Here is a 19,592-nt window from a genome sequence, read left to right on the forward strand (position 1 = left end):
TGGATGTTTGAGCCACAGGTGAGTCAGAACAAGGAAGTGCTGTGAAGCTGCTGAAGTGAAGTTCTCCTGCACATCTGGATCTACTGTAACCTTTAAGATAAGGACTCACACACACACACACACACACACACACACACACACACACACACACACACACACACACACACACACACACACACTCACACACACACACACACACACACACACACACACACAGACACACACACACACACACACTCACACACACACACACACACTCACACACACACACACACACACACACACACACACACACACACACACACACACACTCACACACACACTCACACACACACACTCACACACAACAGTCACACACACACACACACACACTACACACACACACACACACAGACACACACACACACTCACACACACACACACACACACACACAGACACACACACACACACTCACACACACACACACTCTCACACACACACACACACACACACACACTCACTCTCTCTCTCTCTCTCTCTCTCTCTCTCTCTCTCTCTCTCTCTCTCTCTCTCACACACACTCACACACACACACTCACACACACACACACACACACACACACACACACACACACACACACACACACACACACTCACACACACACACACACACACACACACACACACACACACACACACACACACACAGGGTGAACCAGAACCAAAAACACGTTCTCTCTGCTGATGACGTCATTGTCACAGGATTCGGAGGAACAACAACATCAAACATTTGAAATGTTTATTTCTCACTTTATCACTTTCAGGTAAAAACCCGTTGATGCAGTGAAGTGAAGTGAAGTGAAGTCTGAGACGAGCTCTCTCCTCCGGTCTCTGCTCATCAACACCGTGAGCGAATATATGATGATGATATTTAGTTTGTCAAAAATGAAAAATAGGAAATATAAGATATGAAAAATGTCAGTAAACATTCAGAATCATCAAATTGGTGACTTCACTCTAATGACTAGTGACTGATCTCAGACCCGATGCTTTTATTTCTTCAGGAACAGAATCCAGATGTTTCACAGTCTGTGAATCTGACTGGTCACATTATTTTGTAAAAATATTTTTTTTACGTGCTTTTATTGTGAAATCAGGATGTTGTGTCACCTGTAGTGTGTGTGCGTGTAACTTGACTTTGGTTCATAGTGGAGGAGCCTCACGTCACATGAAGAACAAACACACAACAGATCCACTGCTGCTGCTGGACTCTGGTCCTCACTCCGAACCTGATCCGGAATGATCTGGTCCTCACTCCGAACCTGATCCTGAATGATCTGGTCCTCACTCCGAACCTGATCCTGAATGATCTGGTCCTCACTCCGAACCTGATCCGGAATGATCTGGTCCTCACTCCGAACCTGATCCGGAATGATCTGGTCCTCACTCCGAACCTGATCCGGAATGATCTGGTCCTCACTCCGAACCTGATCCGGAGTCTGACTTTGTTGAATCTTTTATTTTGTCCGGAAACACTTTGACTCCAGATTTCTGCACAAAGACGCTGGTTTCTCCTCGGTGAGTCTCAGTGATTTATATTCATATTCATATTCATATTCATATTTATATTTATTTCTCTGCTTCAGCTAAAGATCTGATCTCATGACAAACGCTGGTGTTAGAATTTAAATGAAAAATATTTTCATGACACAGGTGGAAATAAAAGGGTTAGTGATGGCAAAAGAAAAGAAGAAAAAACACTTAAAGAGTCAAAATTTGAAAAAGATAAATAATATAAATATAAAATAATCAAGTAAAATAAGAATATAAAAATAAAGATTACATTTGAATGTGTCTGTGTCCGTGTGAAGAGGTCGTCAGTTCTTCCTCCTGAGACTCGGACAGAGGAACTCTGGTGTGTTTGGTATAAAGTTGTCTCTCTCGTCCTCCTCGTCCACATCCTGAGAGCTGAGGACGAGCCTCTGGGGGACAGACGAGGTGTCGGGGGACACCACAGGTCCGTCTGTCCTTCTCTTCCCTGAGGGGCCACGGGGACGAGATCCTCAGAGACAGGTTGTGTCCGTCCAGAGTCAAGCTGCAGGTCGGACACATCAGTTCTGTACAGACGTCCAAAGAGTCACAATCACTGAAACAAATAATTCAGTTAAGTTTTAGTTGCGATGATGATTTTCATTTAGTTATGAAGGTGCAAGCACGATCCATCTGTTGTGATGTGCCACTAACATGTCAAAGTGAAATCACAGCAGCTTCATCTGGCTGGTCTTTAACTTCAGCTCAGAGTTACTGCTGTGGTGGTTTCACTTGTGGTTTGTGGTTCGAGTCCCAAACGTCTGCAGCAGAATTCATGAGTCAGCAGCAGTTTTTACCTGTGAGGAAACAAACAGAAGATTTTGTAGCTGTTGAAACAATAAAAGCTGTGATTCTGTTAATGTTTAGTTTCTCCTGGGTTCAGACTGTGGACCAATTAAAATGATTGAGCAATGGGGAGCTGCGATGTCGTCCATCTTTATTTACAGTTTATAGTGACGTCACCACAGATTGTTTTTCAAATAATTGTTGAAATTGTCTGAGTTGAGAATCTTGATTTTAATGTGCAAATTAAATCAGGCTCATAGAAACCTCAGTGAGCTCCTGGAGGTTTCACTGAGGTGAGACCTCCTGGAGCTCACTGAGGTTTCACTGAGGTGAGACCTCCTGGAGCTCACTGAGGTTTCACTGAGGTGAGACCTTCTGGAGCTCACTGAGGTTTCACTGAGGTTTCACTGAGGTGAGACCTTCTGAACCAGTCTTTGACACTTTGAGTTCACACGTGCTTCACACAGTTTGAGTTCCAGCCGGTCTTCAGACTCCGTCCCGTGTGCGGCTGCACATGTGTGATGTTTCACTCTGAGGAGTCGGAACATGTAGGACACACGGAGCCGTGTGGGGGGGGCTGCTTCACACGCGTGAGTCACAGCTTCTGTTTGACCTTCATCATCATCCTGCTGCCAGCGGCAACCAGACACTTCTTCATCACATTGTTTCACCTCATGTTCAGTGCCTGACCTCACTCAGCTGTCACATGACCTCACTCAGCTGTCACATGACTAACGAGGGTCAAACACTCAGTTTCCTGCTTGAGACACAAACTGCTCTGGAGTCAGTGGTTCACTGTTACTTCTGCTCCTACAGGCGGGTGCACAGCTCACGTGCACTGTGCCTCCTCCTGCTTCACGGAGTCCTGACAGTTTCCTCTGAGAAGCTTCTTCCAGCATCAGAACACTTCACTGTGGTTGAGTCCAGCTCTCTGATTATTCATGTTAATATGTGGTGACAGGTTGAATATCTGCAGATTCAGATTCATTTGAATAGTTTAAAAATCAGGTAAATTATTAAGTAATTCATAGGTTAAAAAGTTTCTTTCTTTAAACAGTTTCATGTCTGATGAACCTGAATCCAAGAGTCTCATCCTCCCTGTGACTCCTGATCAATCTCCTCCATGTGTTGGTGTCCAGCAGCGCGTCAGCTCATCTGGTTTCTAGTTTGAGTGACGGATGACGAGCAGCTCACGTGCACACGGACGTGTCTCAGCTCACGTGCACACGGACGTGTCACAGTGCGTGACTGCGGCAGTTTCCTCTTCATCCCTCATTAGAGCCACGAAACCAACTTCTCCGTGTCAGAGAAACAAACATTTAGAGATTTTACTTCTTAAAATAAGGGAGAAATAAATAACTGAAGGCCGTCCTCCCACTGGCCGACAGCTGCTTCCTCCCAGGAGAGGCTGGCGCCATCTTTCTCCTCCTCGTGTCAACATTCATCACGACTCCAAACCAACCGGCTGGAAGAGCAGAAGCCGCCGCGCCGACTAAATCATCTCACGCTCGCCAACACTGAGTCCAGTGACATTTGAGGTGTGTTAAATAATTCAGTTCTATTTTAGGGAACAACTTCCCCCCCGTGTGCATCGTCAGCACATTACATCACCTCAGCTGTCAGGTTTTCATCACTAATGAACCTTCTCACCTCAGAAAAGACGCAAAATCATTTAAAGAAACTTTAACTAATATTAATTATAATTATAAATAAATTACTGATGATTATATTCTAAATGAAATGTGCATCTTTACCTATAACAGAAATATGAGGCTCGTGCAAACCTCAGTGACAATGAGCTGAATTCACTGTTTAATATACAACACCGATCAATACGAACTGATCCTGGACCTGTTGCTGCTCCTGGATCAGAATCCAGGTCCAGACCGGGTCAGTAACAAACAGAAGAGGAAACTGAGCATTAGATCTTTGCTTCTTCCACCAGGTCTGATTGAACTTGATGGATTCATGTTCCCACTTTGTGACCTTTGTGTCCCCTTCATGTCAAAGAAGACATTTCAGACATGAGCTGAACTTTGTCCACAGTCGAAGACGCTGCAGCAGATTCTCTTGTTCACACGTCCACATCAGCGTCAGAACAGAAAACTCTCTCGACATGTTCGTGTTCTTCGTGTTTGTCACGCAGACGTTCTCTTCCTGATTGGTTCTCATCAGTCACATGACTCGACGACCAGCGGTGAACACAAAGCGCCGCTCCCACTTCCTGTCAGTCACAGTTCCACCTCTCGTCTCTGACGTCTCACCATCACTGCTCCTCGTTTGAAGACAAACTGGATGTTTGACCTTTTGAGGTGTTTTAGTTCTGTAAACTGCTTCTTAGCGTTTTAATCTAATCCAGTGGTGTTTGTTTCTCAGACGAAGAGAAGTTTAAAAAGTGAAACAGATTCAGTCAGGAGGTTAGGTCAGAACAACCTCCAGAGGGAGAAGCAGCATTTCTGGATCCAGTGATTCTTCAGGACCGCAGAGGAAAGTATCTGAGGCCGTTCTCTGTGTGGCTGCGTGGATTTACCCAGAAGGCCTCAGTCCTGTTTCTGAAAGAAGCCACAGAACCTAAAGGGACCTGAGCTCTGCTCTGCTGGTGTCTGAGGTCAGAACATACTTTATCTCAAAGCTCTTACATAGAAGCTAGAAACCAACAGTTCCCTCAATGAGCAGCTCTGACGACTGAGAGGTAAAAGTGGCAGAAAGAACCCGAGTCACCGTTTGGTGAGAGGAGGGAAGTGGAGACTCTGCAGCACAAATCAGTTTGTAAAGGGTCTTTGCTGCAGGAACGTGAAGAAGCACCAGGAGACGTCTCCTGACAGGCTGAGGACAGAAGTAAGAAGCACCAGCACCAGGAGACGTCTCCTGACAGGCTGAGGACAGAAGTAAGAAGCACCAGCACCGGGCGTCTCCTGACAGGCTGAGGACAGAAGTAAGAAGCACCAGCACCAGGAGACGTCTCCTGATCGGCTGAGGACAGAAGTAAGAAGCACCAGCACCAGGAGACGTCTCCTGACAGGCTGAGGACAGAAGTAAGAAGCACCAGCACCAGGAGACGTCTCCTGACAGGCTGAGGACAGAAGTAAGAAGCACCAGCACCAGGAGACGTCTCCTGATCGGCTGAGGACAGAAGTAAGAAGCACCAGCACCAGGAGACGTCTCCTGATCGGCTGAGGACAGAAGTAAGAAGCACCAGCACCAGGAGACGTCTCCTGACCGGCTGAGGACAGAAGTAAGAAGCACCAGCACCAGGAGACGTCTCCTGACAGGCTGAGGACAGAAGTAAGAAGCACCAGCACCAGGAGACGTCTCCTGATCGGCTGAGGACAGAAGTAAGAAGCACAGCACCAGGAGACGTCTCCTGATCGGCTGAGGACAAGTAAGAAGCACCAGCACCAGGAGACCCTTGACAGGCTGAGGACAGAAGTAAGAAGCACCAGCACCAGGAGACGTCTCCTGACAGGCTGAGGACAGAAGTAAGAAGCACCAGCACCAGGAGACGTCTCTGATCGGCTGAGGAAAAAGAAGCACCAGCACCAGGAGACGTCTCCTGACAGGCTGAGGACAAGTGAAAAACCAGCACCAGGAGACGCTCTGATCGGCTGAGGACAGAAGTAAGAAGCACCAGCACCAGGAGACGTCTCCTGACAGGCTGAGGACGAAGTAAGAAGCACCAGCACCAGCACCAGGAGACGTCTCTGACAGGCTGAGGACAGAAGTAAGAAGCACCAGCACCAGGAGACGCTCCTGATCGGCTGAGGACAGAAGTAAAAGCACCAGCACCAGGAGACGCCTCCTGACAGGCTGAGGACAGAAGTAAGAAGCACCAGCACCAGGAGACGTCTCCTGATCGGCTGAGGACAGAAGTAGAAGCACCAGCACCAGGAGACGCTCCTGACAGGCTGAGGACAGAAGAAGCACCAGCACCAGGAGACGTCTCCTGACAGGCTGAGGACAGAAGTAAGAAGCACCAGCACCAGGAGACGTCTCCTGATCGGCTGAGGACAGAAGTAAGAAGCACCAGCACCAGGAGACGTCTCCTGATCGGCCTCAAGCTTCAGACTCAAGCTGCAGCTTCATCCTGCTGCTGTTTCACATGGGATCCAGATTCAGACGTGATGTGACAGACGTCTGTCAGTGTTTTATCTGTTGTCTGTGTGTGTTTAGATGTTTTGTGTGTTTGACAGCTCTTTGTCTTCATGTTGGTTTCTCTCTGTTATTGTGCGTTCGCTCTTTGTTCGTTTCACAGTCGCTCATCTACTGTTTGTGTGTGATTGTGCTGACACCAGTGATTGACAGGGATGTGTTAATAATGCTGAGTGCATGTTGCCTTTATTTCATTAACCCTGACCTCACCCTAAAAGGCTGCAATTACCCAGAGTGCACTGCAGTCACTAAACCTGTGTTTAATTCATTAAAGTAAAAGCTTCACACTGAACCGACAAATTATCAGTAAATACACAACAACACTCAACACAGTCACACAAAGAGCGACACGGTAAATATGCAGAAACGTTTACACCACACACACACACACACACACACACACACACACACACACAAACATCAGTGAGATGAGAACGACCTGAAATTACAGAAACGTCTCTGACAAACATTTATTTAACGTCTGTGATGTTTATGTTTGCTCCGTGTCCCATCTGCTAACATGGAGGAGGTTTGTGAGGTGTACTGCAGCCAGACACCAGGGGGCGATGTGACAAGTTGGTCGTCCATCTTTGTTTTTACAGTTTGTCTTCAGGGGAAATTTAAATGTTTTATTCTTCAAATGAATAAAACACCTGTGAAGAGAGTAAAGGACAGAACAGGTGAAGTCAGTGATGAAAGTGTCCCTCAGACATGGGACAGACAGGAGGCTTCATGTTTTCTCTGGTAAACACCATCAGGCCCGTACGTGCACAGTTGGTCCTCTTCACACCCCCCCCCCACCGATGTCCCCCGCTCACATCAACACGTCGTCCTCAGCAGCAGCAGACGTCCATGTGTCATCCACAGGGACAGACTGTCCCAGCAACTGATGAGAACTGTGACTGTGTCGTCAGGCTTTTCTCCGTCCTGCGTCTCATGTCTGTTCATATCAACTGTTCATGAGACGCTGAGACATCCAGAGACTCAGAGACACATCCAGAGAGACATCAAGAGGGACAGAGACACATCCAGAGACACATCCAGAGAGACAGAGACTCATCCTGAGAGACAGAGACTCATCCAGACAGACAGAAACACAACCTGAGACACAACCTGAGAGACAGAGACACATCCAGAGACATAGAGACACAACCTGAGACACATCCAGAGAGACAGAGACTCATCCAGAGAGACAAAGACACATCCAGAGACACAACCTGAGACACATCCAGAGAGACATCCGGAGACACAGAGACACATCCAGAGAGACATCCGGAGACACAGAGACACATCCAGAGAGACATCCGGAGACACAGAGACACATCCAGAGAGACATCGGAGACACAGAGACACATCCAGAGAGACATCCGGAGACACAGAGACACATCCAGAGAGACATCCGGAGACACAGAGACACATCCAGAGAGACAACCTGAGACACATCCAGAGAGACATCCGGAGACACAGAGACACATCCAGAGAGACATCCGGAGACACAGAGACACATCCAGAGAGACATCTTTTTAATACATTGTGTTATTTCTCTGTTTTATCTTTGCTGTGTTGTTGACGTGTGAACGGCTCCTTTAAATAAAATGTATTATTATTATTAGTTATATTCATGTATGATGAAGACTGTGTGTTAGGGTCACATTATTAATAGTGTGTATTAAAAGTGTGTGTGTGTGTGTGCATGTGTGTGTGTGTGTGTGTGTGTGTGTGTGTGTGTGTGTGTGTGTCTGTCTGTGTGTGTCTGTGTGTGTGTGAGGTTCCAGCCATGGAGGGAGACTGTCTCAGCTGCATGAAGTACCTGATGTTCATCTTCAACTTCTTCATCTTTGTGAGTTCAACTCCTCCTCCTCCTCTTTGTTTATACTGCAGCCAGCCACCAGGGGGCGATGACGATGTTTTGGCTTCACGTTTGGGAGCCGTCCTGTCGGCCATCTTTATTTAACTCTGATCTTTTCCTCTGTGCCCCTCTCTCAGCTGGGCGGCTCCTTCCTGCTGGGCGTGGGGGTCTGGGTGCTGCTGGACCCGCTGGGCTTCAGGGAGATCGTGGCGGCCAACCCGCTGTTGTTCACGGGCGTGTACGTGGTCCTGGCCTCGGGCGGCGTGCTGTTCCTGCTCGGCTTCCTGGGCTGCTGCGGCGCCATCAGAGAGAACCGACTCCTCCTGCTCTCTGTCAGTCAACTGGCTTCACCGTCAATCACTCATACACAGCTGGGAACTCAAACCACCACAGATAGGAAACCATTAATCACACAAAGGTTTTAACAGAGATCCCTTAGGTCAGTTTGTGAAAGAATCAAAACTCATGAACTAACATTAGACATTTATCATTTGATTCAATCTTCATCTATTTATCATCCGTCTAGTTCCAGATGTTACTTGGCTGCAGATCTTGGATGTTTACACCTTTTTGTAACTCGACTTGTTTCCAACACTTTTCTTCACATCGATTGAGACTCTGTTTATTTCTGAAGCAGAAACTTGTGAGAAGTTGATCCTCTTATTGTTCGTTGGTCTGTTTGTCGACTGATGAAAGTCAAAGATTGACACGGGGTTAGTGCGCCACCTGGAGGAGTCCGCTGATGGTGCAACACATACGATTATTACATCTGTGTCTTTACTCCTCTTTTATTTCTCTGTGCTGCTGTTTTATTTCTTTATTGTATAAATAGTATTTCAGCTGTTTGTCCATGTTTTTAATTTATAAATTAAATCATAAAGAAACATCTTATTTCCTCTTGTTTCTCACGGTAACAGTCTCTAAGAATCAGTTTGTGGTTCAACACGTCTCGTTCTTTGCTTCTTTCCACTCTTCTCTCAGTTCTTCATGCTCATCCTCTTCATCTTCCTGGCAGAGCTGGCCGCCGCCATCTTGGCGTTTCTCTTCAGGGAACACGTGAGTCTCGTGAATCATCTCCTGGCTGCTGAGACAGAAGCTGCTGAGACAGAAGCTGCTGAGACAGAAGCTGCTGAGACAGAAGCTGCTGAGACAGAAGCAGCTGAGACAGAAGCTGCTGAGACAGAAGCAGCTGAGACAGAAGCTGCTGAGACAGAAGCTGCTGAGACAGAAGCTGCTGAGACAGAAGCAGCTGAGACAGAAGCTGCTGAGACAGAAGCTGCTGAGACAGAAGCTGCTGAGACAGAAGCAGCTGAGACAGAAGCTGCTGAGACAGAAGCAGCTGAGACAGAAGCTGCTGAGACAGAAGCAGCTGAGACAGAAGCTGCTGAGACAGAAGCAGCTGAGACAGAAGCTGCTGAGACAGAAGCAGCTGAGACAGAAGCAGCTGAGACAGAAGCTGCTGAGACAGAAGCAGCTGAGACAGAAGCTGCTGAGACAGAAGCAGCTGAGACAGAAGCAGCTGAGACAGAAGCTGCTGAGACAGAAGCAGCTGAGACAGAAGCAGCTGAGACAGAAGCTGCTGAGACAGAAGCAGCTGAGACAGAAGCAGCTGAGACAGAAGCTGCTGAGACAGAAGCACAGAAGAGAGAAAAGCTGCTGAGACAGAAGCAGCTGAGACAGAAGCTGCTGAGACAGAAGCTGCTGAGACAGAAGCAGCTGAGACAGAAGCTGCTGAGACAGAAGCAGCTGAGACAGAAGCTGCTGAGACAAGCTGCTGAGACAGAAGCTGCTGAGACAGAAGCAGCTGAGACAGAGGCAGCTGAGACAGAAGCTGCTGAGACAGAAGCTGCTGAGACAAGCTGCTGAGACAGAAGCTCAGAGACAGAAGCAGCTGAGACAGAAGCTGCTGAGACAGAAGCTGCTGAGACAGAAGCAGCTGAGACAGAAGCAGCTGAGACAGAAGCAGCTGAGACAGAAGCAGCTGAGACAGAAGCTGCTGAGACAGAAGCAGCTGAGACAGAAGCAGCTGAGACAGAAGCTGCTGAGACAGAAGCAGCTGAGACAGAAGCAGCTGAGACAGAAGCTGCTGAGACAGAAGCTGCTGAGACAGAAGCAGCTGAGACAGAAGCTGCTGAGACAGAAGCAGCTGAGACAGAAGCAGCTGAGACAGAAGCTGCTGAGACACAAGCTGCTGAGACAGAAGCTGCTGAGACAGAAGCTTTGTCAGTTTATTAGGAACAAGTGGAAGAACACAATTAGTGTTGATTCAGCACCATGATCATTGTTGAGCTGATTTCAAAGGTTCTGTAGAAATATGTTAAAATCATAATGAGAATTATTAATATTTGTTTGTAACAGTTAATGTGAGACGATGCTGAGATGAAGCTGCTGTGTTTTGTTCTTCTTTAGAGGTTGTGAGTGTAGAAAACTTACTGTGTGTGTGTGTGTGTGTGTCTGTGTGTGTGTGTGTGTCTGTGTGTGTGTGTGTGTGTGTCTGTGTGTGTCTGCAGTTAACCAGAGAGTATTTCAGCAGGGAGTTGAAGCGTCACTATCAAGGCCACAACAGCAGTGACGTGTTCACGTCCACGTGGAACGCCGTCATGACCACGGTGAGACACCAACGTCCAATCATCTTAACCTTTAATCAACTCAGTGTAAAACCATCAATCACCTGTTTCCTCCCATCATGCACCTGGGCAGTTCGACTGCTGTGGGGTCAACGGTCCCGAGGACTTTGAGGACAGTCTCTTCAGGCTCCTCAGCCCCAGGACCATGGTTCCTGAGGCCTGTTGCCAGAGCAACGGTTTCCCTGGAGACGTGAGCGTGGAGCAGTGCGTGAGCGGCAGCGCCACCTTCAGACGCAACAAGGTCAATACAGGAAGCACGTTTCTATATATATATATATTTAATGGAAATTTAAAGTGTATTAAATATAAAAGCACAAAACAACAGACACAAATCAATGGAATCTCTTCTATGTATTGTATCATGAAATGTCTGTAATGTATTTGATAAATATGATTAATCACAGATATTTTCTCTATTCTTCCTGGTTGTGAGTTCTCCCTGAAGTTTCTGATACTCTCATGTACATTAGGCAGAAAAGCAAGTTAATAACAGAAGTGATTATTGATTGATATGGATTTCCCTGCAGGGCTGTTACTCAGCGACGGTGGATTACTTTGAGACGCTCCTCTTCTCAGCCGGAGCTCTGCTCATCGTGGTGCTGACCATCGAAGTAAAATCTACTTTATCATTTATTGCTTTTCTATTTTTATAAAGTGAGATTCAGGATGATTGTTTTTATCATGTTGGTCTGTAACCTCCTCTGTGTCTCCTCTCTGTGTCTCCTCCTCTGTGTCTCCTCTCTGTCTCCTCCTCTGTGTCTCCTCCTCTGTGTCTCTCTCTGTCTCCTCTGTGTCTCTCTCTCCTCCTCTGTGTCTCCTCTCTGTCTCCTCTCTGTCTCCTCCTCTTTTCTCCTCCTCTTCTCTCTCTGTCTCCTCTGTGTCTCCTCTGTCTCCTCTCTGTCTCCTCCTTCTCTGTCTCCTCTCTCTGCTCCTCCTCTCTGTCTCCTCCTCCTCTCTGTCTCTCCTCTCTCTCTCCTCTCTGTCTCCTCTGTGTCTCCTCTGTCTCCTCCTCTGTGTCTCCTCTCTGTCTCCTCTCTGTCTCCTCCTCTCTGTCTCCTCCTCTGTGTCTCCTTTCTGTCTCCTCTGTGTCTCCTCTGTGTCTCCTCTGTCTCCTCCTCTGTGTCTCCTCTCTGTCTCCTCTCTGTCTCTTCACTGTCTCCTCCTCTCTGTCTCCTCTCTCTGTCTCCTCTCTCTCTCTCCTCTGTCTCCTCTCTGTCCCTCTCTCTGTGTCTCCTCCTCTGTGTCTCCTCTCTCCTCCTCTCTGTCTCCTCCTTGTCTCCTCTCTTTCTCTTCTCTGTCTCCTCTCTGTCTCCTCTGTGTCTCCTCCTCTCTGTCTCCTCTCTGTCTCCTCCTCTCTGTCTCTCTCTGTCTCCTCGCCTCCTCTCTGTGTCTCCTCCTCTCTGTCTCCTCCTCTGTGTCTCCTCCTCTCTGTCTCCTCCTCTCTGTCTCCTCTCTGTCTCCTCCTCTGTCTCCTCCTCTCACAGATCTTTGCCATGGTGTTTGCGATGTGTCTCTTCAGAGGAATCCAGTGACGTCGTCTCGGAGGAAAACAAACGTATTTGAGCAGGGACAGTTTGACAGTTTGACAGTTTGACAGTTTGACAGTTTCGTGAGTCGTTGGTTTTGTGGCATCATTTGGTTTCTCCCAGCAGCGGGGGGGCACGAGGACGCAGGAAGTGAACCTGAGTCCAGAGCGACGGGGAACCACCGCGAGTCGAGGCTCGACTTGAGACCTGCAAACACACATCTCACTGCACAGATTCAGGTCGTGAACACACGACCTCAGACGAGTCCGGGACGTGGAGATTGAGTCCGACCGGTTTCACAGCTGGAGTCTGTGACGCGTGAAACCGTCAAACTCAGCTTATTATCAACAGCCGTCATGTTTGCGATGTCACAGGCTCGTGAACTCGGTCGTTCAGGAACTCCTCCAGAGAATTTCTACACATTTGACACAAACGTTCACTTACACTCGACAAACTGAGGAACTGATGTGAAGGTCGAGGATCAAGGTCAAGGTTGACATGTCCCCTCACATGTGAGTCCGATGTGAAACGGACGTAAACTTTAACTTCGATAACGACGAAGCAGGAATCTGTTTTCTCTGAGGTTTTTATTATATTAACTAAAGTCTTTAAAATCTTTTAACTCACAACTCAACAGAAATCACTGACTTCAGTGTAGGTTCACTTTATTTTGTTAGATTTAATAAATTAATGCCAACAAATGATTAAATATGAAAATCTGTCAGTGGACAAGTTTCTTTTACAAAAACTGGAACTAGATTATTAACGATGGATCCTTTTTTACAGAAGATGATGTTAAACTATAATTTCACTACAATTCACTTATTACAGAAAATTAACATCTTAAAATATTAAGAGAGTTTCTCTTCAAATGTTAATCATTGAAAAAAGTTGAATTATATTTTTTCCTCTCTGAATATTACGACATTTCTCTCAAGTATTCAGATTTTTAGCTCAATTCAATTTCAATGTTTTTTAAGAACTATGACAGAAGTTTGACCAAATTCAGGCTGAGAAGTTTCCTCTGGTTCAACATTTGACTGATTTACTTTTAATACATTTTATTTCTTGTCATTTTTCAGTGCCCTATTAAAATTAAGAATTCACTCAGTCTGTGATTCTTAGTTTTCAGTGTTTCAAGTAAAATCTGTTTACGAGTAAATGTCAACGTGAAAACTTCTTTAAAGTAAAGTGTTCAGACGTGTGGATCCTGCACGAGGCTCATTTTCATTCAAACAGTTGATAAATAACTTTTATGATTCTCGTAAGTTTGTACATTTATGTAAAGTTCTGTGTAAAGTCGTAAGTTTGTCGCCTGCACATGAGACTGTGCGACTTTTCACTGTGATTTGAAATAAGTAAATGAACATTTTGTGTGTGAATGTTTGAAAACTTCAAACTTGTATAAATGTCACTGATCAACACTGAAGTGATTTCTGTGATGTATTTTTTAATCTTTATCAATATATATTTATATTGTCTGTGTCAAAGGTAAAGAATTAGAAAACTACTGGGACGATTTCCTCGTGGATGATGAGACCAAGACAAACTCAGATCTGATTCAATAATCCAGAGAACGTTGAGAAAGAGTTCCGACGTGTAGAATGTGATCAGATGAGGATTTGGAGATATGAAGTGTCCTAGTTATTGATGTTCTTAGTTTGTGATCCAGTAAAATTAATCCTCACAGGTTCACTGACCACTTTATAATAATAAAAGTTATTTTTCCTTCCTGTCATGAATAAAAGCTTCTTTTTAAATTGATAAAATACAGTAAATATTGTTCTTTCATGTCCCTTTAATAATAATAAAAACGAATGAGCTGTATTTGTGTATAAATGTGACTTTATTTCAAACATCATCATCTCAGTTAGATTCATGAACAAACAACAAATCACTGTTTTATTCTTGTTGACGGTGAAAACGTGATTCAAACTTTCAGTGAGTCAGAAAAACGTTTAGGGTTACCTAACCCACTTTATTGTGAAAGTCTTGAGGAGGAAGTGTATTTCTGAGCCAGCCTCTGATTGGATGATTGATTTCCTTGTTGTGTATAAATACCCTGCTCCTGTTCCACACGTGAACGAAGCTGCAGCTGGAAACTCGCTGAGTCGTTTCCTCTGGATCGAATCCGCTCGCTCTCTGTGATTCAGACGCATCGTGTTTCACTGAGTCTCCTCCTGGGTCGTGTCCCTTTACACGCCTGTTACCATGGTTTCATGGTCCCATGGTTCCAGGCGTGTAAACTGATACGACAGTGAAAACAAAAGTGATGCGATTGTGTCGTTGTTTCTGAGCCTCGAGCTTCGGGACCTTCATGTTTCTGAAGAATCCTCCTGTGACTGAACCTGTGGATTTAAATGTGGAGAAAACATCTGGATCCGACTGCGACGGCCGCGCTGATCGTCGGACTCGTTCTGTCACATCTGGTCGGAGAAGGTACGTTTGACAACACGTTGTTGTGAACTTAACTTAATAATTAGCAACAGGGGAAAGATTGAGACACAAGAACTATCGTTGTTTTACAGATGTTGTATTTTCCTCTGTCGTCAGGTCTACGTCAGGATTCAGTTTCCTCTTAACACACAGAAGACTTGTGTAATTCAACGGGTGGAAGTGTGTCGACTCTTTGTTGTTGTTGAACCACTTGTGTGTTTAGAGGAAACATCATCTGACATTTGAAACAATTCTTCTGAAACGTGTCACTTTTCAAACTTTTATTCCAAAATGTGAAGAACACACACGTCCAGTAAAAACACGTCCGATGAACGAAACGTTTGAAAAAGAGGAAATAAGTTGGATTTCTTTTCAGTGAAGTTCGAGGCTCTTCCTCAGACTTCTGATAAAGAACAGAGTCGCCATCTTAAATACCCACAATCCATCTGAACAAGTCACGTGATGCGTCATCAATACAGGAGCTTTATTCATACAGCACCTTTCAAGAGGTCGTCACTAAGGGAACAAATAACTGGAACACTGGTTTTATGCGTCTGACACCGGACCAGTGTCATCTTTCATTTTCTAGATTCATAGAACTGTGACCTTTGACCTTTGAAATCTAATCACTTCATCTTCAGGTCAAAACTCGTCATAATGTGAAGAAATTCCCTGAAGACGATGTTTACACCAATTTGATCAGGTCCCCGCTGGTCTCAGTGAATATCTGTACTCCTGATGTAACCTGAGGTCATGTGACCTTTGACCTTTAGATGAAATCAGTTCATCCTTTAGCTCAGGTGAATATCTGTAGTGAATGTGAAGAAATCCCCTCGAGGCGTTCTGGAGATATCACGTTCAGACGTGATTGAAGCCGAACACAACATGTCTGAACCAGTGGGCGTCGCCAGCACAGAGCTGATCGACTAATGGCTGTCGGGGTTTTGACCACGTGACGTCCTGTGTGTCCAGGCAGCGTGGTGAAGGTGCTGTGTCACCCGGGGGAACGCGTCACCCTCTCGTGTCCGTACCACTATGAGGACGAGGCGGACGTCCCCCAGCTGTCGGTGCAGTGGAGGAGTCCACTCAATCAGCTGCTGTGTCACTACATCAAACACAAAACCTTCCAGAACTGCAGCCGCGGCTACGCCATCATCTACACCCCCCGCTCCATCGCCCTGACCATCCAGCACGTCAGCATGGACGACTTCGGGGTCCACGTCTGTTCAGTGGGGAAACGACACGAGTTCAGTGACTCGAGCATCGAGCTGCTCAGGACGACAGGTGAGTGAGACAGGTGGGGGGGGCGGGGCCTAATGTCATGTGAGCTGACAGGACACGTCTCTCTCTCTAGGGTCAATGACGTCAGAGCCAAAGAACAAAGGAAGTCATTCAGGTGTGTTTAGATCACACACACACACACACACACACACACACACACACACACACACACTAGATGGATCAATAAATTACAACGAAACAATGATATGATAACAGACACGATTCAGTAAGATATGAAACTATTGAACATAATCGAGACGATACAATAAGTCCCCGTGGTTTTGTCTTGCAGGTCACAGATGGACGTTTCTTCTCCTCCTCACTTTGTCCCTGTTTGTCTTCATGTAGGAGAGAAATGAGTTTTATTCATTGAGTTAATATTAAACTTTATGAAACTACAGAAACAGACGCTTCAGTTAATGTGTAAAACTGCACAGAGCTCGAAATAAAAGCGTGTGGCGTGTGTGTGTGTGTGTGTGTGTGTGTGAGAGAGATTCTCTGTATTGTCGGTCAAAAGGAACTTAAATATGGGATATGCACAAGGTGTTAAAAATGAAATCACGACATTAAGGCAGAAATATAAGAATGAAAATGTTACAGATGAGACATTTATAAAATATAATAAAACATTTTGTAATGAGTAAAATACTAAGATCAGAGTTGGATTGAAAAGTAAAATGGGTACAAAAAACGTTTTATAAAGCTTAGTGTGAATTAATCACGTCACATTATATTCTCATAACATATATATATTAAATAACTTGACCTTTTTATATACTTTTTTTATATTTAATTTAAGAGCAACACAAGCTGTAATTCACATGCTGTCCACTCGATGGCGCGATAACGACAACCTGCAGTAAACAGACAGCTGAGAAAGAGATTTGACTAAACTCTGATGTGAACCAGGTTTTATTGAAGTTTCCCAGTGAGAATTCATTAAGTTGTATTATTTACTTCTGCTGAGACGTCTCAGAATCACATCTGTGAAATAAAACCTTGGATCAGTCACATGAAGTCATATTTAAAGTTTTATCAGTTTGTGGGAGGTAAACACAGAGTTGTTAATAATAATAACGGGTATTATGAGAATAAACCTGATGGAACAGGTCTGTTGTTGGGATGTATTTTGATAAAGTGATCCGGACGATATCGTTGCCTCTGATGTTCTCATGTTCCTGGTGTAGAAAGATCCCAGGTGTCTACAGAGAAGACGAGCCGAGTGAAGCATGAAGACGGAAGCAGGAGAAGCAGACCATGATGTGAATCTGTAAAGGTTCAGTGTCCAGGAGACAAACATGTTCTTCATGTTTCCATTAGTGTTCGAGTCCCCTGAATCCGAGCTGTTCAGGAGGGACTCCTCTTCCTCGGCCATGTTGCACCTCCTGCAGCCTTGGACAGGATGGATGAATATAATATGAAATTATAATATTATGATCATCGATTGAAGATTGTGAAGAAAGTGAAGCCAAGTTCCCTGAAACCTGTCTTCTCTCTCTGACCAATGCAAGTGGAGATCAAATATATCTGTGTCTGAATTACTGTAGATTAGAAGTAAAATAAAGATACTGGAGCACAGTTACTTCCCATCAGTGTAAAGCTCCTTTAACAACACATCTTTTTTAAATTTTTTATCTCCCAAGATTAAAAAAACAAAACTAAATGTGCAACAACATGAGGTCTTTATTCTGAAGTTCCTGCTGAAACAGAGAAGTCGTGTTTCCGTGGGACACATGAGTTCCCTCAGAGCGAGGAGCCGTTAGGTAAGGAGGTAAAGGGGTAAAGGGTAAAGAGGTAAAGGAGGTAAAGAGGTTAAAGAGGTAAAGGAGGTAAAGAGGTAAAGGGGTAAAGGAGGTAAAGGAGGTAAAGAAGCCTTATGGACACACAGGCCTGAAACCAGCTGCTCCAGTTCATGGAGCTCAGGTTCGAGCCTGTTGGTCTCATTTGATCTGCGGCTGCAAGCGGCTCATTGTCGGCGGCCTCGAATGCACCGTGACGTCCCTCGTGTCAACAACAGGATGTGAAGTGAGGACGCTGCCAGGGCTGGAAATGAAACCTCATGTTAGACACACACAGTCTGTGGGCCACGTGAGCGACTGGGTTTAGGTTGTGTGCTCAGACCTATGGCACAGCTGGCTGCACGTTGCAGGTCACATCAGGAGACGGTTCCAGATCAGATTCCCTGTGTTCAGTGGGCTGTTCTCTGTGAGCGGCTGCGTCCTGAGGTGAACCTGCAGGCGGCTGCAGGACGTATAGATGCTGCTTCTCCTCCTCCTGCTGAGACACCCACACAGAACCAGCTTCTCCTTCTGCACCGAGCAGTGGAGAGAAGCTGTGGAAGCTCATGAACACGTTACTTTGGTAGACATCATTATGTAATGTAGTAATTATGAATTTATACTATAACATTTAGTATTGATCACAAAACACACACACACACACACACACACACACACTATCTAGTATCTAGTTTATATTTAACTATTGAAACGAACAGATGCTATTATTGTTGGGATGTTTCCACTCATTTAAACCCATCAGCGCAGAGAGAGCAGGTCAACCTGTTCTCATTCTGAAGGAGAAAGTTTCATCTGAACACTTCGATCTTCTGGGTTCCTCTGCTGCTTCTGGAGAAATCCAACCACAGGACTTTGTTGTTTCTCTTTCCTCCCGCTGCTGCGTGGAGTGTCAGAGATCTGAGCTCAGTAATCTTCCACAGTCACAGCCCTGTACAGTGAGGACACCGAGGACACCGAGGACACTGAGGTCATGTCCTCACGAGCGTTCAGAGGAATGTGTGAGGGGGGGGGGCTGGTAAAGTTTAAATCTACATATAAAACAGTTGGTTTGCTTCTTAACAGACAAGAAGATAAAATACCATAAAAAAACTAGCAATGAATTTCTTCTACTAACGAATCTTGTGTTTCTCAGATTCTTCCATTGTTTCCATAAAAACATGAGTTTATTGTCACTGTGACATTTAGTGAAAAGTTCCTTCATCACCATGAAAACACAATAAGTGGATTTTAGCTCACACACGACATCCAACTGCCCCAAACACTCACACGACGCTGGACATAGTCACACACACAAATAATCCCACTGCTGACCTGATTCTGAACAACACTTCATTTCAAACGTGATGTTTACACGAGCTTCTGGAAGAATATTCCACATCAAACTCTTTTTATAGTTTGTGTGCAGAGCTTTGAATCAATCACTCACATGTTGTCTGTCTCATAGACGTTAACAAGGAGCAACTTCCTCTGATCTTCACTCAACTAGAGTCAAACTACAGAGAAACTTAGTGATCAGTGAATGAAGCTCAGTCCCATGTGAGGATCGTCTCCCAGGACACAAGGACAACA

The 19,592-nt window shown here is 45.4% G+C and overlaps 1 protein-coding gene across 3 annotated transcripts; it reads left to right on the forward strand.

Annotated features, from left to right (window-relative positions):
* The first annotated feature begins 1,192 nt into the window (after positions 1-1,192).
* Positions 1,193-14,321, forward strand: LOC118114257 (tetraspanin-18). 3 transcript variants are annotated; one of them, XM_035164619.2, is made up of 9 exons: positions 1,193-1,558; positions 8,274-8,345; positions 8,492-8,686; positions 9,336-9,410; positions 10,865-10,963; positions 11,055-11,222; positions 11,509-11,592; positions 12,466-12,536; positions 12,634-14,321. In XM_035164619.2, the coding sequence occupies exons 2-8, from the start codon at positions 8,283-8,285 to the stop codon at positions 12,511-12,513; spliced, it is 732 nt and encodes a 243-aa protein (XP_035020510.2). In that variant the 5' UTR covers positions 1,193-1,558; positions 8,274-8,282; the 3' UTR covers positions 12,514-12,536; positions 12,634-14,321. The 3 variants fall into 3 exon arrangements, with proteins under 3 accessions (XP_035020510.2, XP_035020494.2, XP_035020502.2); XM_035164603.2 differs by having other exon boundaries at positions 12,466-14,321; XM_035164611.2 differs by having other exon boundaries at positions 8,281-8,345; positions 12,466-14,321.
* Positions 14,322-19,592: the final 5,271 nt, after the last annotated feature.

This window comes from Hippoglossus stenolepis, chromosome 1 (assembly GCF_022539355.2).
Source record: "Hippoglossus stenolepis isolate QCI-W04-F060 chromosome 1, HSTE1.2, whole genome shotgun sequence".
Taxonomy (NCBI): Eukaryota; Metazoa; Chordata; class Actinopteri; order Pleuronectiformes; family Pleuronectidae; genus Hippoglossus; species Hippoglossus stenolepis.